The following is a 22,399-nucleotide window of genomic DNA, read 5'->3' as shown; positions in this document are numbered from 1 at the left end:
AAAAGCAGAGAAAATAAACAGAGGTTTCCTGTTAACGAGGTGCACTGGGGGCCTGTCATGTGGGAGCGGGAGAGTCTGGTTTTGTTTAAAGCAACGCTCTAGTGTTGCAGTGCAGGGAGGAGGAAGAATAGGGCCTTAGCTCTCAGGGTTACAGGTTGTAACAACGTTCCCTTAGTTTTGTCAGTTTGGCTGCAAAGCAATGAGTATATTGTAAAGGCCACTGAGATCAGGGGCTTGCTGCTGCTGCTACTTCTGCTGTACACTCAAATATCGAAAGATCGACAGGAGTAGTTGAGCTTTGAAGTGTTGGTTCTGTATTGGAGAGCACTTTGTTGATTTCACACTCTCTACTTGAAAACACAGAATTAATCCTACACTCATTCTTTTTAATCTCTTCAAGTGTATACCTTTACAGATTTCCTTCCTTAAATAGGAGCTGGTTTCTTTTCAGATTTAAAGACTTGGCTTGTAAAAGGGATAGTCTGCCCTCTGTATTTTGCTCTTCCCCCCTTGCCTTTGTAGTGGTGTGGTCATACACAGAGGCCCCAGCTCCAGAGTTGACTGCACACATGCAGCCACACAAAGAAAACTCCACAGCCATTATGGATCCAAGGGGCCAGCCACATTTAGTTAGTCAAAAGAAAGAATTAACTGACTCGCACAATGCCTGGTTTGTCTTGGCTGCTTTTAAAACATTCATTTACTCTTTATTAACAGAGATCACTGTAAAAAAATTTATATTTTAAAACCTTGTAATATTTTCCAACTTAAGTGCTGGCCTTTGTATAATTGAACCCTTTTGTGATGCATGTGCCCAAGAATGCCACTGGAGGGAGGGGAGGTACCATTGTGTTTCGCCCCAAAGCATGACTCTCAGATTTATATCTCCTCAGTGGATAAAGGGGTAGCCTTGTACCCTGGGGGTTTTATTTAAGCAGGAGAAGGATAGCTGTAATTTTAAGTCAGAGGAAACGGGGACCACAGAGAGGGTCTTGCTCCTCCTACCTTAATCCAACCGTCTCTGTCCTCCTTTTCCTCCCTCAAACTCCCTTACTGTTTCCTTGCGCTTTTCTTTCCTTTCGTTCTTTCTTTCTTTCTTTCTTTCTTTTTTTTTGTGCTCCCGTTTCATTTCATTCTCTCAGTAGTGGGTTAGTAAGTCTTTTGGCCTTTCCGCAGTGAACAGCATTCCCAGGGTTTAGGGCTCAGGAGGAGGGAGGGCAGGGCCATGTTTAGCCTCTGGCAGGACAGACAAAGATGGCTGACATTGTCCGGGGCTCAGCTCTCTACAGGCAGCGTGGAATGTCTCTAATCAATTCAGCATTGTGGTTCCCCCTCATATGTTCTTTCTCTGTCATTTTCTATAGCAGGCTTAGCTAAACCCAGACAATACAACTAGTAGTTCGTGTGGCGAGTCTGAGCTGTCTGTCATCCCCCTTCATTTTCTCCTTGCGTTATCTACTCATTTTTCCACCCTGCATGTTCATAGAATTGTGATAATTGAAAGCTATGCTTCACTCCCACTACGTGCTCCATATGTTGCACTCTCAGTCTTCCTCTCTATCTGCCCCCCTCTTTTGCCTGAGAGGGCTTAACGCCGCTGTGAGCTTCTAAACAGCAATCTGCTCTGGAGAGCAGCAGCTACTCTACAGCGACAAGGATACTGATGATAGTTGAAATAACAATCACTCTCTGCGTTTGTTCGTTTGGTTGGTCTAAAATAATGCAGGCTCATGAATAAGGTGTTAAACGTGTGTGTGTGTGCATCTTTTTGCCTGTCTCTGCTTTTTTTCTTTGCATCAGACTCGATGTGGCAGCTCTCAGAAACCCGTTTGATTCTGTGGTTTTTACAGGCAGAAAATGAAATGTACAGGTTTCACACTGGCAGCTTTTACGGTCTCCTTAAAGTATTAATTATGTATAAGCACCAGATAACTACTTGTACTGCTGTAGCAGGCAGCCTGTTAATCTAGAAGGCAACAGTGTCTGTACACTGGATAGACAAGAGGTGGGGATGGGTGGGCTAACTGCTGGGAGGGGGAGGGACGTGACGTCATTGCACACATTTCTTCACACACAGTATATCTACATTCTCATGGTGTCTCAGTCCATCAATATAGCTCTTTGTTTAATCACAAGCAAAGTGTGTGGTTGTGTGATGTTGCATGCACACTCGCACAGTCACCCAGAGCAGTAAATGAAGCTGACTGACTGTATGCCAGCTGCTGTTTAACACGTCCAGGCTCACTTATTCACTCGTTCCTCCTCCCTGTTCAAGGTTGGAGAAAGGGGAAAGGAAGAGGAGAAAATGGTGGAGAGGTAGTAAAGACAAGGGCTGGAATGAGGAGGAAGGGAAGATTAGAAGGAAGGAATGGAGAGAATTGAAAAACCAGAGGTGGGCTTGAGGGTTTAGGGAGGTGATGATTTGCTTGGCTGCATGTGCTCAGTCTCCTCCCCAGTGACATAACAGAACAATGTACTGTAAAGGCTTTAAATATCTTTACCCTGACCTCATGTTCTTGCACGCACGCACACACACAGATACAGTTAAGAACCTGGAAAGAGCAGATATTTAACTGTCTGTCTTGGATTACCATAGAACCCCCCCCCCCCCCATTTTTCCCCCATATGCTCATTTCTTCTCTACGCTGTGGGTGGTATCAGTGGTGGTGCAGGTGTCTCACTTGGTTAGTTCAGTGTTGTGCAGTGCTACCTTGTCCCTAATAATAAAAATGGCTGGGGCCAAAAGGATTGTGTCGCAGTCCAGCACCCAGTCGGCAGTCTCCCTAATGTTCTTTTCAAACCACTGTGACGGTCAGTTGGGCTTATATGAAGGCACAATAAATATTTTATAACATGAAATGAAAACTGTATTTTGCCCTTTTCATCTCTCACCTTAGTGCTGGCCTCAGTTTCTACCATTTTCTCTCTCTTTTTCTCTCTCCCTCTCCCTCCTCCCCATCCCCCATCCATATCCTTTTGCTCTCTATTTTTTCCTGTGACTGATCATAGAAAAGCTCTCTTCTCACCCCAGTGCTGCCACTTGCTGGTCATCTAGAGAGTTGCAGACTTTTGCTGACTAACAGTTTATTACAAGGCCAGTAGGTGGCAGCATGTTAGTCGTAGATGTGGAAAGCATTGTAAAAAAAAAAAAATGCTCATCCATGTGGATGAGTGAATTAATACTATGATCAGATCATTTAAATGTTCATTAGAGTATTTTTATAAAGTGAAGAAAAGTTAAGGGTTAGGGTTAGGGTTAGGGTTAGAGATGGCTAAAATTGAATGCTTATCCATGCCCCTCGTGGTTTGTTCTCTCCCAACACTCCAGTAACGACCATCCCATTGTTTACTTTATTAAAGCTCTAAATGCTCTGCAATCCCTTTTTAATTGAATGGTCACTGCATGCTTCTTGGCACCAGCCAGTGTGAGGCACAAACAGTGCATCTGCACAATGTCAATGTTTGCCAAGAGGCTGGTCTGTGATGTCACTATCAAACTAAATTATTTCTTTTTATCTGTGCATGGAATCTCCCCTTTTTTGCATCAAGCTTATTCGCTCTTTCTCTTTCTGTGTTGCAGAGTAAACGGGACCATCTGTTGATGAATGTGAAATGGTACTACCGCCAGTCAGAGGTGCCTGACTCTGTCTACCAGCACCTAGTGCAGGATCGTAACAATGAGAATGGTGAGACTTCCTTGTATGCACTGAATCATGGCCACACTTGTGCACATATACTGTGCACACACTGACTCACTCTGTAACACAACACTCAGATTCTTTCCTTCACAAGGAAACACACCTGCCTCTGCTCTCCAGACTGTTAAAAGATATAAGAGGTAGCTGCAAAGTGTATTTCTCTCAGGAACCAGAAGACAGTGTCCTGGGGAACCAAGCCAATCCTGTGGCTGTGTTGTTCCCCCAGTAACACTCCTTCATGCCAGAGAGCAGCACTGTCAAGTGTTAATAACCTGCAGTGTCATGTGGCCCTTGAGCAGATAATCTCAACACCATCAGTGCTAATGGTTTCATCACACTCCAACACATACATATCTACAGGAATATAAGCACTGACACTTTTTAGCAGTTAAATATCAAATCCTTGTGACAAAAAGGAAATGTCACAGAGGGAAATTGGATTTGATATTTATTTGTAATAGTTTGAGCAGTCAGTTCACATCCTTTATTCATATTTTCTCAGTTCCTTAAAGAGTTGTCCCTAAGTTGTTACCTTAGGGACAACTACTTTGTACTTCTTTGTTGTATTTGGCTGATGTAGCTGTCAGTAATCAATGTTCTCACTATGAACAGCTTGTATGTGTACAGATTGTATATGCTCTAAATTTAATTTGAACTTTTGTTTGTATTCCAAAGATAAAGACCTTTACTCTTCCTAAGAGGGATTTGTTTCAAGCTCAGTTTTGAGACAGATCATCAGACTGTGTACTCATTTCAACAACACACATTCACCTGTTGACAGATCCTGTTAGCAGCTGGCAGTTCTTGTCACAGGTTGAGCTTTTACTCAGTTTGCCCCACAGAATCAGTCAAGTCTAAATATATACTGACTAAAAACAGCTGAGAAACCAGGGAACAGATTCATATGTACTCACATTACAACTCACCAGACTATGCTTTTTTCCATTCTACTATAATCCTTGCATCTCCTGTGTCTGAGAAAAGGCTCATCATTCAGGCTATAAGACAAACACCTCATATGCTGTTCCCTCCAGAAGCTGTTTTAGTGCAACTTGACACTCTATCGGCAGTCGATCCTTGCAGCTGGGACTCGGGAATATAAGAATTGATGTCATAAGGCCGCAGTACAGCGGCCACAGCACGCAACAACTCAGGTCATTTGTCAATGACGAGTCCTGGCTCTCGCTGCTGATGTGTCTTAACCCCCGCAAGGGTCATTTCACTAGAGAACTGAACATTATGTCCTCTCCTTGGAGAACCACACTTTATGGGCTTTATTGAATTATTTGGCATAAGATTGACCTCCACAGAGGTACTTGTTACTTTCAGTGTACGCACAACTGTGCTCATGATTTTATTAGTGGGCTGAGATACCTATGCTACTTTATCTCTGTACCCTCGTTGTCATAGATAAATGAGTTTGGTAGTCTTTTGCATTATATATGTAATGGAGACTTATATGTTCACTGTACTTGTGTGTTCCTTCCCCCAGACTCAGGCCGGGAGCTGGTTATCACAGACCCAGTGGTCAGGAGTCGAGAACTCTTTATCTCTGATTATGTGGATACTTATCATGCTGCTGCTCTCAGGTAAACAAATACAAGTACACACATAAATCTACATGCACGCACAGACAATGGCAGCTTCTTACTGATAGTGGTGGAAGAGAGAAAATGCACCTCGAAGAAGGACAAAATTTCTCACAGGGTTGTCACATATTAGAGCTGCTCCAATTAAGTGCTACTATTTATAGTAGACTGCGGCTTTTCCTCTACTCAGCTTCTATTTGTGTTATTCTGTTGTCATTTGTGTATCAAGTTATTGGTTGTTGACTAAACTGAAAACAATCCTAGCTTGGTGGCTATGAAAATAATAAGCATTCATTAATTTTTTGAAAATGATGTTTCATTTCTCTAGCCTTTTGATGGGTCCAACAGTTATTTTTTTATTTGGGTTCTAAATTTTCTCTCAAGTGGAACATTAGTTATAACTGATACTTAGAATAAATACTGTTATAAACTCAATCCAGTGATCAGCACCATCTGTCTTTTATTGCTTATACAACTATAATGAAATACCTGGGTCATGTAAGCCAGTCTGAGGAAATAGAAGAACAAAACTGTCTTGTTTTTATCCTGATGTATTTTTCTGAACAGGTGCAAGACAGTAGTAGCAAAATATTATTCCTGTCTTTCTATCGGTTCTCCATGAAGCAATTCTAAAAAGCATTGCAGTCATATTTGTGCTCCGAGAGTAGATTTTGCTATGTATTCAGTCAATTACAGGAAAATGGAAATACTTGTTGAAAGATTCTTATAATAGAAATTCCAGCACAGACAAGTGCTGTCTAGATCACTTTCCTTTATTTATATTGATTACTGCATAACACCTACCTACTTTGTCAGACTCTACTCTGATGCAGTTGTGTTTAATATGAACCACAGTGTCACAGCCATATTAATTCAAAAGTAAAAAGTAAAAAATGTACTGTGTTTAACTCCTCTGAGAAGGTGCAGCCAAAAAATACTAGATAGGCAAAGATATACAACTTGCACTGAAAGGCTAATGAAAGTGACTCTTCCCATTCCCTCTATACACACACCTGTCAGAATATGAGGGCTGCTAGCACTCACTCTGTGCATAATGTCAGAAGGAAAGCACACAGGCTTGAAAATGTTCTTTCTCTGAAATCATATGTTCCATTTCCCTGCCCGTCTCCTCATCCATTCCTGGCTGACCACCCTTTCCTCCTCTACCACTTCCCTTTCTCTTAAACCAAAACCATCTGTGAGCAGCACAGCAGCAGACAGTCAAAGCCATTTCTTACAGAAACCACTGATTTCAGGGCAAATTAGCTGCAATTTCTCCTACAAAGGGCACATTTTGATTTGACTTACTCTCCAAGCTTTAGATAAACGGGAGGGAATTCCAGTGGGATGCTGTAATGCCACAGCTCTCTGAAGACGGCCCTCCTTAGCACCGTTAATCTTTTTAGAGGAAGGAGCAGTTTCTTTGCAAAGCAGCCTAGCCCCATATGCCTGTGATGTCTGTTGTTGTGATAAAGCCAGACACTGGGGTGCTGGAAACAGGAAATGGTATTGAGATGTGGTCAGAGACTCTGTCCTCGCAGCTCCTGGGGGGGAGTCATGTTAGGAGGATAGACATGCAGGTGAAATTCCTCTCCAGATGTCTGTGGCATCTGTCTCCCAAAACCTGTGCTGCAGCAGATGAGGCAGAGCTGACGTGTTCAGCTGCTGTTCACAAGTTCAGTGGCCAGACTGTGATATCTAGCAGAAAAGTCAGCAGGCACTACATCCCTGCTGCTGTATTTGTCACCTTCACCAGATGAACCCCCATTGTATCACATAGTTGTTTCTGTGTAATGAAGCCTGTTTTTTTTTTTGTTTGTTTTTGGTTTTTTTCTCCTCTCACAGGGGGAAATGCAATATTTCCCACTTCTCTGACATTTTTGCTGCCAGGGAGTTCAAAGCCCGCATTGACTCCTTCTTCTATATCCTTGGATATAACCCAGAGACCAGGTGAGCCACTTCCACTGATACAACACTGAAATAATTACAATTAAAACACAGCTGCAAAACATTTTGTTTTTCAAAGGTGCTGAAAAATGCCTATCACAATGCAACATGTTTTCAAGGTCCTTTTTATTTCCTGATTGTTATACAAGTTCCTGCATACTGAACTAATGCGACAGCTAATGTAATTAGATGAGACAAATAAACATAAAACACCCACAAATAAATTAACTGTTAGTTGGCACCAATATACACAGCCTCAGTTTCATCAAATTGTTGATATTTGATATCACTCAAAGGAGCAAAATGTTATTAAAACTGAATGAAAAATATTCTTCTAACACAGGAGACAAATATAGAAATATGTTTTCATTGCTCATGATCACTCTGCTTTTGCTTTAGTTACAAAGTGGTACGTCTGATGACACCATCTGCTCACTATTACTGAAAATGTTATAAGTGCACAAGAAATGGTCCTCATGTGCTGTAATTGTGGGAATGAGCAGGGGAAACCCCCATGGCTTTACATTTTTTTTCTTTTGTTGGTTGTTTGTCAATTTGCATGTCAACTTTGAATGACTGATCTTTTACATTAAAATCTGATTGGAATGGAAAATCTATGAGTAGCTCCTCAGTTGTATTTGAAGGCATGTGTTTGATCAGGGCCTTTGCTCGCAGTAGATAAAAGTGTGGTTGTGGATAATAAAAATAAGGATAATGGAATATGAGAATTTGGGGCTCAATATCAAAGTTTACTGGGAATGTTTTTATTATTAGTAAATGTTATGCTTTTGTTTCAATGACTATTCAAAGCATGAGTGAAAAGCAAAATACTAATTACTGCTGCATTAGGTCATCAATGATTCTTGGTCCTTTTTGCAAAATTTGAATATTTCTCATGCAGTATTATGAGTGATGATACACTGGGTTGAGATTATGAGTTCAGTTTGCCCTGGGTGTAGTACTATTACTGATGTTTTGAAAATGTTTGCTCTTTTGTGCACGTTCCTGAGATTCGATGAGACATTCATAATAACACCTTGTCCCCACAGTTTGTCACCCCAGTGGGCTCACACGCGGACTTTAACACAGTATTTGTCTAAAGCACTTGTGGCACATGCTGTCTGGTTCTTGCACGATGAGCAAATGAAACTCTGCATTTTATTTATTCATTTTATTGATGTTTGGGGTTTTTTCACGCTGTGGTAAATAGTCTCACGTGTAGCAGTGACAGCTGGCCTTGTTATTGGGCTGCCAGTTGGGAGCCCCCTCCTCCAGGGCCCTGCTCAGTCTCCCTCCCTCCCTCCCTCCCTGCTCTGATCGCTTGGTATTCAGAGCGGGGTGTCTGCAGCCTCGCAATTTCACTCTTGTTTATTATGGCGCTGACATACGAGCAGAGATGAATTCCGTATCCTGCACGCGTGTCTGTGCGCCCCCCGTGCGTGTGTGCGCGCGCGCGCCGCGGCGAGGTCGCAGCACATGCTCAGTAGTGTCCGCGGAGGAGCGAGCCGAGCCTGCGACGCCGTACGTGCGGGCTGAGGTCACAGCACAAGCTCAGTGAACACCTCTCCGGAGCGAATGCGTGGTTCTCCATTTTGAGCACCTAGAAATAGGTGGGAGAGGGGAGTTAAATCGTCCGAGCAGCACACACACAGTGTCACCACCCAACCTTAGGGCTCGATGTCAGAAATGGACGATCTGTTCAGTCCCCGGAGGTAGGTCTGCGATCCTCTCCGCCGCTTTCTGCTGCCGATATTACTGTCTGCTCGTCTGCTTTTCACGACTCGTTCATTTCTGCCGCCTGACAAACCTGTGTGTTGTTGTTGTTGTGAAGCTGACTGCATCACTGTCATTGTGTTGCCCTGCCGTGATAGCGAAAGGAAAAAAAAAAAAGACCAGAGTGCTCATCCTGTCTGTCGGAGCGGACGCCACCGGGCACTCCGGCTGTCACTGCAGATCGCATACCGTTACGCGTCCGCGCTGCCATAAGAACACACAGCCGCCGCATCCCGATGAGTGCCCGGTGTTTACGACACACCCGCTCGTATAATGGCGATAACCGTGAGCCCGGTGCGGTTATATGGCGGTAATAACACCAGGAGCGACGAGCCCTGGCTCCATTTTGCAGCTCCTGTTTACAGTCGGGATGACATGGCGCATGGAGCGTTAGAGGGCTGCACACAAAGCTCTGCCGGCTCCGTCGCCAGCTGTGATGTGCACAAGCTGCTTGTTATGGCACTTAAATAGCATGAAGTTGGGTCTGTTTTTGCTCTGTTGCAATTATGTCAGTGTGCCACAGACGCGCTCTCTGATTGGCTGAAATTGATGGAGGGGGTGGGGTTATCCTTGATTGCACACACAGACACACAAAGTTGATCAGTGTCATGTTGTTTTGGTTTAATAAGTAAGCCTGCAATTACTTGATAGGATCGTGTGTTAATGCTGAGTGAGCATCAAATTAATATTAGTGCTTGCAGTTGTGTGCATCAAATTGAGATGTTTTTTGTTGTTTGTTGAGAGGGCCACTGGCTTCCAGCAGTTTATTAGAGAAAAAAATGAAACATTACCAGCCACAGGATTATAACTGATTAAAACTGATGGGTAAGATTTATACCTTTCATATCTGTATTACTGTCTGAAAAACTTACATCCAATCTTCTGAGTCATATATATGTCTAGAAGAAAATAATAATGTTAGGGCTTTTTTGCAGGTTGTGTCAGTATGGTTAACAAAGGATACATTTTATCATATGCTTGTTAAAACTTTGCTTGTTCATCACATTGTCTCTGCCAGCAGTCTTTATGGAATCTCATGAGATATTCTTTCCACTATAAAACCATAATGTGTCTCTCGTCAGAATGCATCTGAACAGTCGCTGTCTGCTCTCACAGTTTCTCTGAGTAAAACACATCCATCTTCAAACACCCTGTTCTAATTCGGATTTGCGGGTCCATACTTGTTATCCTTACAGCCGTCTGCCAAATGTACAGTTGACCTGGCCAGTTGTCAAAAATGTTTGTTGAACTTTCTGTCAGACTAGACTCATATTTGCTCATTACATTATACATATGTTGTCTTTGTTCTAACCATCTGTCATTGTAGAAGCAAAAGTGTATATTTAACAGAAGGCTATGAAACACTGTGGATTTATGAAAACAAAGATAACAGATTTTCATTTTTGGTTTCATTCATCACTAATAAATCCAAGTAATTGTTTGCCATTAGCCATTTTTGCCCCTTAACTCAGTTGCAATCAGTAAATCTTCTGTTTTTGTTTAAGTAACACAAGAAACCTGGCTAAAAAATGGAGAAGTGTTATGAAATCTTATTTAAGTGCTGATGATTCAGATATTTTATCTGAATCAGCTCTTCATTTGCTTTGAATTTGGTTTGTCTATCTGCTGAGAATGTTTGCTTTAAAACACCATGAAGTATTTCAACATGTTCTGGAGCAATAGTCTGTTCTGACAGGCAGAGGGTCATTCTGTTCAGCTGAAATTCACATTTTGGCATGTGCTGATATTGTCCGTGCCAGTGCTCCTGTCAGCCGTAGTTCATTGCCATATGGATTACCCCTCTAATCACTCTCTCCTGTCTGAGAGGAGGTGGAGGAGGTCTGTGAAAAAAGGGGAGTTAGGTCAAATACATATCCGTCATAGGGTTTTGTGGTTGGAGGTCTGTAAAGAGACCAGAGGGCTGTGGCCTCTTAGGTTTCCTCCAGGTCTACATGATGGAGTGCAAGCTTCCCAGGGTGCAAATCACACTGACAGATTCTGGGCCGCCCTGTGCTCTGCTGTATGAAAATCACCGCTGTTACCTAGGCAACAGAGGGAAAGGCTTTTCAAAAGGAACGTCTTGTCATTTTCTTTAATCCTTTGCAGCTGGAGATTCAGAGCACTATTATTAAATTGCAGTTGCTATGGCTACCAAACGTTTGTACCAGCAGCCGTTTCCGAGGCTTTTGCCCTGCATATCCAGAGCCAGCCCCCCCTCCTTCCTCCTTTTAGGGGATTCTGTTTTATTGCTGCATCTGCAATATCAGGCGTGCAAATGTGCTCTGCTCAGCTCAGTAGTCGCCCAGGAATATCCTGCTGAAATTCTCATTTGTTTTCCACAAAAAAACCTTGTGCACTTTGCTTACATGTGACTTCACCTCAACAATTTCCATAATAGAAATTGTAACCCTTTCCCTCTCTGAATATATGCATGTATGTTATCTTGCCCTGGTCATAAATTGATCAGATTGTCAGACATGTTCTTTGCTACCAGGCTTTGACGCCTCAATCAGTTATTATCCACAGTTGTGTCTTTAGAGTTTGTGCAGCTGTTAAGATGATTCAACAGGCACAATACAGAGAGATTTATTTGAGCTAGCTTTGAAATGTTCCCAGATAACTATTTGGTTTCAATGTGCTCTCTTTCTCTTTTTCTCAGACGACTAAATAGCACACAAGGGGAAATCCGTGTTGGACCGAGTCACCAAGTAAGTCACCAGACAACACACACATCACCAAGCAGAATAAGTAGAGGGAGTGTTCCAGTGTTGGTTTAAGTTGCTTTCCATGTCAGCAACAGGACAAAATAAGCTGAAACTGTTCTCTTACCTATAGGTTTAGTCTCAATCATTGTGTTGCTTTCCGTTTTAGATGATCAAATGCACAAAAACCATTTTTAAAAGGAAATACTAAATAAAAAAAAAAAGAGATGCATCGGTAATTTCTTCATTCAGTGATGCCAGTGCGAATTATAACCCTTAACCACTGGTGGAATTAGGAAACACAACGTATCAGTCTCAAGTTTGGCTGACAAAATATAATGTAATGTAGTAATTTTCTTGTCACCCTGACCTGCGGCAAGAACAGAAAGTGATCTGGGTAGTCCAATCCTATGTTGTGATAAAATATTGAATTATTGTGGCTGTAACTTGTCTCTGTTCCACGCTGCCACCACTCAGCCGCAGAGTGAAAAGCAGATGACAGAAAGTCACCAAAGTGAAATTTGATATTTTCTTCAGGCCTACATGCTATTTGTAGTGTGACACAATCTCTCACTCTCTTTTGCCCTGAACTTATTAGGCCAAGCTCCCAGAGCTGCAGCCTTTCCCCTCTCCTGGTGGCCAGGCAGTGACTGAGAATGAGGAGCTGGTCTGGATGCCAGGGGTCAATGACTGTGACCTTCTCATGTACCTCAGAGCTGCAAGGTGAGCCAAGACAAATGGAGATGCCAGCTTCTTAAGAGATTAAAAAGATTAAATGTCTAATCCCCAAACTGTCCTGTGTGGTCACAGTCCTTAAAAAGTATAAAGACCTCCATAAACTTATGGTTAAGAATCTACACAACAGCAGTTTGACACCGGTAGCCTGCTATACTGTCATGATTAGCCCAGACAAAACTTCTCTGATTTCCTATGCACTTGTATTATGATGCTGCTTATTAGTATAACACTTCATCAAGTGTCATTTTGATGAGAGGAAATCATTCATCAGCTCTCACTGAGATGTTGTTGCAGTAGAAGTGACATGTGTTAACAGCTTTCAGCTCTATGTTGTAGTTTGGCGCTGCAGTGTAATTAATCACAATCTGTCACTGTGACGGTGTTGTAGAAATTCTCCTGGGGTCTTTTTTTTATCCACCATATTTGTTTTCATTCTTAGTAGAATTTCACAGACCTGTAGTCCACTTCATTGGTATATGAATGGATTGTTAAACAAAGTTTAATCTTAAAGCCCTGCCCAGTAAAAATGTTCCAAGTATTTCTTTTTCATTTTGTCAACTTTTTTTTTTTTTTAATTTAAGGTTAGGGCTAGCCTTAGTCATGTATCAAATGACCTTATTAGTGTTTGTCACATTTAGTACAGTGTACACTATTTTATTTTTGTCACATTTTAGTAAACTAAAAGTCTAAGCATCTAAGTTTGCTTTTTAGTCAAAAAAAATACCAAAAATATTTTAGTCTAGATTTATTCTATACAACAAATTAAATTTTTTGATCTTTGAAAGCAGATTAATTTTAATTAATTTTACAGTCAATCTAATCTAACCAACAGATGTCATGTAAGCCTTTTCTCTAACTCATCTCATAAGATTTGTCATTAAAGTACATACACATGTCATGTCATAATAAATGTATCTTCCATTTTGAAATGTGTCTAAGGCAGGAATACATCTATTGAAACATGAGTTGACATGTCAGATGACTGTCTATTGGGCTGCAGGTTTTTACTGCAGACCGTGACAGTCGTGGTGAAGTGTGGCAGCCACAGTTTTGCATAGAGAATGTATTGCTGTGAGCTTCTCTACGGTGCATTTGTGGCGTAACGTTTTTCATAACAGTGTCACATCCGTCCCCCTGGCATGACCACAGCAGCGTATGCTATGCTTTTTACTTAAGTATTTATTTGTTTGTTTTAGTTTATAATGAAGTAGATTCAGTCTCATCTTTTTTCAACAACAAAATAGTGTGTTCCTTTTGTCACAGTCTGTGTTTCAGGACCTTGGCGTCATCTCATTTTAGCCATGAAAAAAACTTGAGAATTTTTTTTTTTTTTTTTTTTTTTTTTTAATCTATTCTTGTCTGACAAACACAACACTAATGTCCACACAAGGAACATCAAACGTGCATACAAATTTTTAAGTATGATAAAAGTAGTAGCAGCACAAGTTTATGAGAAATAAGATTTGCCCCACTCATTACCAAATTTAACGTAATGAAACAGTTTGAGCTTTTCCAGTTTATGTGAGTAGCCATGCAGGTGACACATGTGACGCCTGGTTGTTGTCTCTATTGAGATTTATCAAAGGATATTAAAGTCAGTGAAGTGATATGACAACTCTTGTAAGTTGTTAGTGGCCCTTTTTTATATTTTCATCTACATTGTGTTCACAGGAGCATGGCTGCCTTTGCAGGGATGTGTGATGGAGGCTCAACAGAAGACGGGTGCCTAGCAGCCTCTCGAGATGACACTACTTTAAACGCACTTAACACTGTAAGTAGCCATGTGGCATTTCGTATAGTTAGGAATCTGTTGTTGGACAGAAAAATAATCAAATTTTAGTTTAATCTTGTTTGAATTTGTGGTATTTTAGCTAACCTGCAGATGTGCAGTGTTGGGCAATGATAAAGCCCCAGAGCCTGTGAAGTTACCCCCTGAAGCAAACCCAGCCTGAGAAGCCTACAATACATCAGGCATAATTAGAGATTCGTCCATCACATTGACAATGAATGCAGAGGAATCAAGCACAAGAAAGAGATTAGAATCATCATAAACAGGGCATTTATATTCTGTCTGTATAAACTGGAATATTAACATAGCGGGCAAGTCATTGTCTCTCGACCTTCCACATTTGCAATTCCAATTGGCAATCCTTGTATAATCTCAGAGGAAGACCTTCACAGCTCCCTGTTTCACTCAACTGAATGTGACACAGGTCTTAAAGCTGCACAGCAATTTCCTTTGTAACTGTCATTTCCAACCTGGTAGTTTGCACAGCATTTCATTTCATGTTCTGAGATTTCTCATAAAAATAAAACATGCTATATCAACGCAAAATAAAATGTGCCGATACAGAAGTCCTTCGTCATTTTAATAAACACGACACCTTTTAATATATGCATGCGGTATTTTATAATGATCATGGTATATTCATGTTGTTTTGTGTGTATTATTGTCCACAGCTTCATGAGAGTAGCTATGATGCGGGCAAGGCTCTCCAGCGCCTGGTGAAGAAACCAGTACCCAAGCTGATAGAGAAGTGCTGGTCTGAGGATGAAGTGGTAAGAGAACTTCTTTTTTCATTTGGAAATGTGTTACCATGGATATAAAAAATAATAATTTCAAGTCCATAAATGACCAATTATTTGGGGTATATTGTGAATTTTTTCTTGGCCCTTTTCTGGATACCTGCTGTCTGTCACAGCTGGCGTTGTGTCTTTAGAGGGAGCTGTTGGGAACATTAAAACCGAGCAGGGATCTTGGCCGGGGCTCAGAAGACATAAGTAAAAACTTGTCAGTTTCCAGCTCTTTCAAGGCTCAAAAGCAGCTGCATCCTGTTTATCACTCACAGAATAAATCTTTAGTGTGGAGGTCTGGAAAGGGAAAAGATTGAGGGCTGGTAATGTTAGCCTCCATTTGAATTTAGATGTGAATTTCACCACAGCTGTTGAAGGACTGGAATCAGAAAATGGCAGCCCTTCTCAATGATCAAACAGGGAGGGTAGCAGGGGAATGAAAGTGCTGGATAATACCATGTCAAAACGGCTGAGAGCTGTGGATTTGGCCTTGGTGTTTTATGACATACTGCACTGCATGTTTGTATACCCACACCCTTTTAACGATAACACTGCTGACTGATCTGACAGCAGATCTTAGAGCAACACAAGCTCCACCACCACAGACTGGTTAGCTTTTCATCCTCCCCTTTTCCACTTTGATATTGTTTTGTAATGCTCAAACTTGGCAGTTTTTTCTTGACCATGGAACTCACCCGCTTAGTTCCAGTGGAAGGGAATTGGCTTATTTGTCCTGTAATTGAACATGATGGGCACATTTGAATAAAGCCAGAGCCCTCGGCAGGACCACAGCAAATCACAACAAATTAAGTCAGCCATCCTTTTGTGGACTAGTTATCCATTTGCCTTTATTTATGCATGCTTCCTGGCGCCAAGTTTAACTCCTGCACAGAGATGAACAGAGTGAGGGACAACCACATTGACAGGAACTTTAATTGCCAGGCTGCGCCACCGCAGGTCTACCACAGACCATTTGTCTAAGAAACAAAGTAGGGACTCAACAGTAAAATTTGTAAATAACTCAATTCAGACAATAAGGTGATCATTGTAGTAATTCACCATGGCTTTTTTTCTGTGGCAGCACTGGTTTTTATCTGCAATGACAGACCCTGAGTGTTGAAGTATTATTGAGACTGGAAAAAAGGCAGACAATCTCTTCTCTTGCAGGAGGACAGAAACTGCCAGTGTCCAGTTGTTGCCAAGCTGAAATTATTGTTATTATTATTATTATTTATTTTTGTATTTTTTTTAAACAGATAGCAACCTGTTAAAGAAGTCCCTGATCGCCTTTTAACAAAAGGACATAACATTAGGAGTCCTTTTTGATTTATTTATTTGTTGTTTTTGGGAATGGCAATCAATATGCATGATGACAAAGCCATTTAACAGAGCAAAACTTCACTTATCCGTGCTTTCTGATTCACAACAACTGAAACATGTTTGTAAATTTCCTGAAACCTAGTTTAAATTTAGTTTTTTGTTATATCTACACCAACACTAGTACATTTGCAGTAAGCTAATAAAAGATGAAATACTGGCCTGAAGGTTCAGTCTAGCCCTGTACTTTAATTTGTACTATGTGATTTGATTTAACATATCACTTCATTATTTTATGTTGTTATTATTAGTTTATATTTTATATGGCATGAATCATTTTGCAAAAATGCTAATAGCATCATCAAATTAAGGTTCACTGGGCCTGTGTTCCACTGTTATATTACACCAGACAAAACAATGCATACATGTTAAATAAGCATAATTTTAATTTTAAAATGTTCAATTCATTAAGTTTGAAATTTTAAGTTGAATGCCTTTTTTCTCAGATTTTGGATAGATTTTTTTTATTATTATTATTTATTTTTTGTACATGAAAATAATTATATTATTACAATTCCACAGAAAAATGGCCTTCAGTAATATTGGAATTGTTTCCCAGACATGCAGGCAATTTATCTTTTTTGTAACATGGGGCAATATGACTTAATTCACTCTTGCACAGAGTGGTTTCATCATGTTCTAACAGCATTGTGTAACAGAAGTGGAAGATCTGTCGGGGATTACTCCATGTGAGCCACGGTTAGGGCCAGGATGAGGCAGGCAGTAGGCTGGCTGTGCCCCACCTGCCTCTCACTGTCTTCAGCCTGGAGGAGCAGCATCTTGACTCTGGCCAACCAAGGACACAGCTCCCGCTGATTTGACCACCAGCTGTGCCTTTTCAGCCCTGCAGCCTTGAGGGACAGGTGTAAATGCAGCACCAACCTTGACTCAGTCACAGAAACCAGCCCCGCTGCTCTTCATTTATTCATCACCCTTGTTCTGCCTCCTCTCTCCCTCTTCTATCTTGTCCCCTCCAGGACCGGCTTCATTATTCCTGCCTGCTCTTTTTTTTTTTTTCCAACCCAGCCCTCCATTCTTTTAGAGGTGTGAATAAAAGTGACAGCGGGGGCGACTGAAATGACAGAATCAGCCTGTCTGCAGGGTCACTTGTCACTCTCCCCTCCCCCCTTTGATTTATCCAGGCCCCCACCCCATCGCACCTCTTTCCTCTATGCCTGCAGCTGCAGCACATAATCCTGTACCTCATCTCAACTCTGTAACGCAATAGAAATATTTATAAACCCTTCTCCACAATATACACAGACCCCACAGAAAGATAACACCTGTGCCATGATCACTTGGGAGCTGTTTTATTACAGCTATGAAGAAACTGACAGTTTGTTTTATTTTTATTGTCTCCTGACAGGCAGGCATCTTTCCCTGTGAGATTATTAGTACAACTTTCAGAAATTGAAAATCCATCAACTTGATGTGAGTGCCACTTAAACCAGAAAGGGGATCACTAAAGATTACAGAAAACTAAATCAAATAAAACAAAATAAGTAAAAACATTTAATCAGAATGCTCTTAAACACAGCCTCTGTAGCTGTTGTGTTGTCAACAGGGTGTTCTGAGTTTAAGGAGTGGGGCAACCACCAAGAAAAGAAAAAAAAAAAAAATCTGTTGATCTGTTATTATGGATGTGTGAAACCGGCAATGAAACTTGGAACAACCCTGTTTTCTCTTTGTTTGCTGAGAGAGGCAGTCTCACTACACCACCTTTGTGTGTACATGTTTTATCAGATACAAAATCAATGCTTACTGCCCACACAGAGCCGTTCTCTTGAAGGTGCAATATTCTTAATGACAAAAATAAACTCGTTTATACTAGAATCAGAGAACACTTAATGAATGACACAGATTATTTATTTTTCTTGATATTAAATGTTTCTACATTGAGGCTGGATTTCAAAGTGGCAATAAATGTGACAACACTGTCATTTCTCCTATGTAAGTGAGTACTTACTGCAAAGCACAAAACCACATTTAGCAGACCGGATACGATTATCAACTGTGAGAACAACTTCTGCTTTTCAGGTCCGAAAATCCTGTTACAACTTGAAACTAAATGAGCAGGTTCGACGACTCAATCTTGTGTTGTATTAATACAACACTGAAATAACTGATTATTTCTGGGCAAGTGCAAATGTTTCTCATCAAAATGTTTCCAAGGGTTTTTAATGGGTGAAACAAAGTCGAGTTACTGAGATCTGGTTTAGACAGTTGTTAATATTCATTATGGGATCATATAGTATTGGGGGAAAAAAACTATGCTTTTGCTGCAGTATTCAATTCAAACAAAGCTTTATTCGGTGTGTTCAAGTTTAAGTTGTTGGAAATCCCATCATATTCCTCTTAATACTCCTTGATCTTAAGAGGGAACATTTTAATAGATTTTATTCTAAACGGTATTTATGTGGGTGCGTTATACTCTATATCAGTATTTTGATCCTTAGCTGCCCAACCTCCAGTTTTGGTCTAGTTGTAAATTGGACAGGTTAAATAATTCCACCTCTGTCAAACTTAATATGATTGAATTGTCTCTACTGTAAATTAGTGGTGCTAGTAATATGTTGGCCAACAGGAGGTGCCATATAAACAATCAGAAAGAGCCGCCGCAGCAGTCGGGCTGTGTCTCGCCATGTCAGAGAAACGGAGGCTGATCTATGACTGCTGTGGAGCAGGAGGTCTATTCCTCAGCCAGCTGCAGTGGGCTGCGGCTTATCTTCAGCTGTGTCTTCAGCTGATGGATGAGTGGAGCAGGCCCCCGACAACACTGTGATGGGTACAGAGGTGGGGGTTAAAGCCCACCCCCCAATGGTAAAACACAAACCTACCATCCTGAGCCACAATGTCTAAGCAAAAACAACACAAGCAGATTTTTTATTTTTTATTTTTTTTAAGTCACCCAGCATCTCTTGCTTCAGGCTGTTGATTATTTTTAAATTAGATGAGATTAAGTGGTTGTCATCTACAGAGGGAGCTCAGTTTGCCACACTGAAGTTTTTCTGTCAACAGTGCATTTTATTACCATTATGGGGCATCGCCCACAACGCTTTGTAGTGTTGTTTAGTAACTAAATAGCAGCCAGGATGGGTGTGTGCTGGAATTTCCTGTCACCTTTTGTATCCATACAAGCTGAAGGAAGCAGAGGATGTTACTTTGCTTGCCACAGTAACATGTCTTTGTGTTTGTCATTCATATCTCCTTGTTTATCATTGGGTACGTTTAAAAACAGGAGTTTTGGTCTGTATTTAGAAATAAAACTACAGAAAGTCTTTACAGACTTAAAGTTAAACAACGGTGGAATGGAGGAAGAATTAATCACCTGCACAATTTTTCATTTATGTGAACATTTTTTTATGTATGGCATCACTATGAAAAGGATGTGGCAAGTCTCCCATGTGTCAAGGCCCTTTGAACATTTTTTTTTCTTTGAGTTGTTTTGATTTCTTCACTCCATGCTGTGGCCAAACGTATTACAAGCTGATATGTCATAGACAGCACAGACAGCAGTGTTTTTTCCCCATTGCTTTTGGCTGCTTGACTAATGGTCCTAAGCCCGCTGGGTTTATACACAGCAGGCATGGAAAGGTCAGCTTTTAACAACAAGTCAAGTATAATGACTCCATATTGAGTGAAAGTAGCTTTGTTTGCTGTTGGACAGCCCTGTGTCAGTGTTGTCATGGAGTGACATTCAGCAGGAATGACGTTTCATGCAAGAGCTGGCCTGTTTGTCATCATGATACCATCGCTTTGCATAAGTCTGCATTATCTTAACCAGTTTTACAACTCCAAACAATCAACTATCAAGCGGGAAGTGTGTGCACAAAACAATAGCCTTTTGAATAATTTTTTTTCCACGTTCTGCTCCTCCTTTTTTATGTCTCCTCTCCAGCCTCACAATAGTGCACTGTTTGGCTGTGAGGGGAAACTTGGGGCGGGCGAAAAGCGCAAGCTCTTAACTCAGAGAGAAGCCTGTTGTTTCTGCACAGTGGATGGCCATTTGGTAGAGCTTCTGGCTTTCTCAGCCCCTCCTCCGTTGCTGTGTTGCCTAGCAATGGAGGGCCTGAGCAATCAGAGCTGGGGCAGAGCGATTCAGGGAGCAGATTGGCGGATGATTTATTAGCTGGTCTGGAGAGCAGTGAGCCCAGGCAACTGAAATGGAGCCTTAAACTGGAGCCGACATGTAGAGGAGGGAGGAGGGAGCCACCGAGAGAAAGAAAACAGAGGGGAGGAGGAAGGTGGGAGAGGGAGCACGCACAGAGCTGCTCTGTGGAGACGGACGGACAGACTGAGTAGATAGTACAGTTGGAAAAAATAATGGAGGTGACATAATTAGGACAGACACACAGGCTGCGTGGGCTGGTCTAATTGATTTTATTCATAGCTAGTCTTCAAACTTAGGTACAGATACACTACTTTGACTTAACAACTGTTAAAGAAACATGAAACACGTGGGTTTTTTCCCCCTTGACTGACTCAGGCTGATTTTTACATCCACACAAGCTGGAAGTTAATGTTTCACTTGAACGTTATGCCTAGTTTAGTCCTAACCTCTTGTAATGCTGACCCCCTGTATCTGTGCAATAATGTTCCACCTGTTATCTGCAGCCCCGTGGAAGTTTGACAGTCCAAATTGTAATCTGCTCTTAACCCTTCCTGTGGCTGGCCGTGGGTGCTACTTGCATTGGAGACAGCACCCCCTACTGGTTAATAAACTGCTGCTCCTTCAGCTTGATTAATGCAAATTAACTGCTGTCTTGCGCGAAACTGAGAGGACAGGCCTTGTCTCGGGCTGTCAACTCCTTTACATCTCACTTTATGGTCTGCAGGTTTGCTTGTTCAGTCTGGTTTAACTTAGGCTTATACTTGTCTACTTTGGTCCTCACAATTACCACGAAAACTCTAAAACTTGAGACTGTAGTGTTTATTTGTATAATTGAGGTAAATATAGTCATTCATTTGTGGTACTGAAATAGGAGTCTCTTTCTTTCTTGCATTTTTTTTCCCCCTTGAAAGCTGCATTTTGCAGCTGGCTGTGTTACTTCTGTAAATTTTGCCCTTGTGTTCTCCACCAAAGCTCAGTATGTAAACAATCTGTGGTTACATAATGTACTGTACATGGCATGGAAAATGGAGTCCTGACACATGAGCGAATCCATGTCTGGTTTTCCCTCTCACTTGTCTCCTTCTACCATATCCAAGACCTTTCTCAACATAAACTGTATCAGCCAGCCTCCCCTCTCAGCCTGGCAGCGAGTTGAGTTTGTGCCTCTGTGTGCACGTTCATCCCAAGCTCTGAATGAATTTAAAGGACCGCTTCAGTTTCCTCTGTGGGAAATGGACAGCTTTGGAGTAGTTTTCATAACAAGCAGGGGCTTGGGTTTTTCCTGTGTGGGGTTAGAGACATGACGCCTGCTCACACAGTGTGCAAGACAATTGACAACAGGCTGACATGAGTGGTGGGCCAGATATCAGCATGCAGCACGGGACTCCACTCCGGGTTTTCCAGCCTGCTGCGAACCAGAGGCTCTCTTGCAGAAAGATCACATGTAAAGCCTTCCCCTTTGTAGTGGAAGAGCAGAGAGTGACAAGCTATTTCTTGCTTGTAAAAAAAAAAAAAAAAAAAAAAAAATAACAAGAAGAGGAAGAAAAAGGATTAAAAAAAACAACTATGTACCATTGGAGACGTTGTGGATTTGCCCATTAATTTTTCCTTTACCTGTGGCTGGGGGTAGAGATTTGTGCTGTGCTCCCTGAGGACTTTTCCCTGCTTTTTGCTGGAGTTACTTGGTGGAAACGGTTGACTGAGATCACTGAGGAACAGGGCTCGCCTCTGGAACAAGAAAGTAAATCTGTTGGTTGTCTGCTTCGCTGGCTATGAATGTTTTCAGCCTCCGCTTTTTATGGCTCTCAGCCTGTGGCTCTTAAAGGAAAAGAAATATATTTAGGTTGTTCAGCTTTTTTTGTATTTATTCATTCTGATGTTTTTGTGCTT

The 22,399-nt window shown here is 41.4% G+C and overlaps 1 protein-coding gene across 5 annotated transcripts in view; it reads left to right on the top strand.

Moving 5' to 3' along the window:
- rerea (arginine-glutamic acid dipeptide (RE) repeats a) overlaps positions 1-22,399 on the top strand; it is a 118,312-nt gene that overhangs the window by 76,883 nt on the left and 19,030 nt on the right. For 4 of the 5 annotated variants that reach the window (XM_029505619.1, XM_029505617.1, XM_029505620.1 and 1 more), the window contains 7 exons: positions 3,581-3,686; positions 5,191-5,287; positions 7,133-7,237; positions 11,667-11,715; positions 12,308-12,432; positions 14,119-14,218; positions 14,908-15,006. In XM_029505619.1, coding sequence (XP_029361479.1) covers positions 3,581-3,686; positions 5,191-5,287; positions 7,133-7,237; positions 11,667-11,715; positions 12,308-12,432; positions 14,119-14,218; positions 14,908-15,006 — 681 coding nt within the window. Of the gene's footprint in view, positions 1-3,580; positions 3,687-5,190; positions 5,288-7,132; positions 7,238-8,695; positions 8,947-11,666; positions 11,716-12,307; positions 12,433-14,118; positions 14,219-14,907; positions 15,007-22,399 lie in introns of those variants that run through there. The other variant, XM_029505621.1, reaches the window with a different exon arrangement.

This window comes from Echeneis naucrates, chromosome 7 (assembly GCF_900963305.1).
Source record: "Echeneis naucrates chromosome 7, fEcheNa1.1, whole genome shotgun sequence".
In the NCBI taxonomy this organism is placed as follows: domain Eukaryota; kingdom Metazoa; phylum Chordata; class Actinopteri; order Carangiformes; family Echeneidae; genus Echeneis; species Echeneis naucrates.
This window is presented reverse-complemented; position numbering and strand designations above follow the sequence as displayed.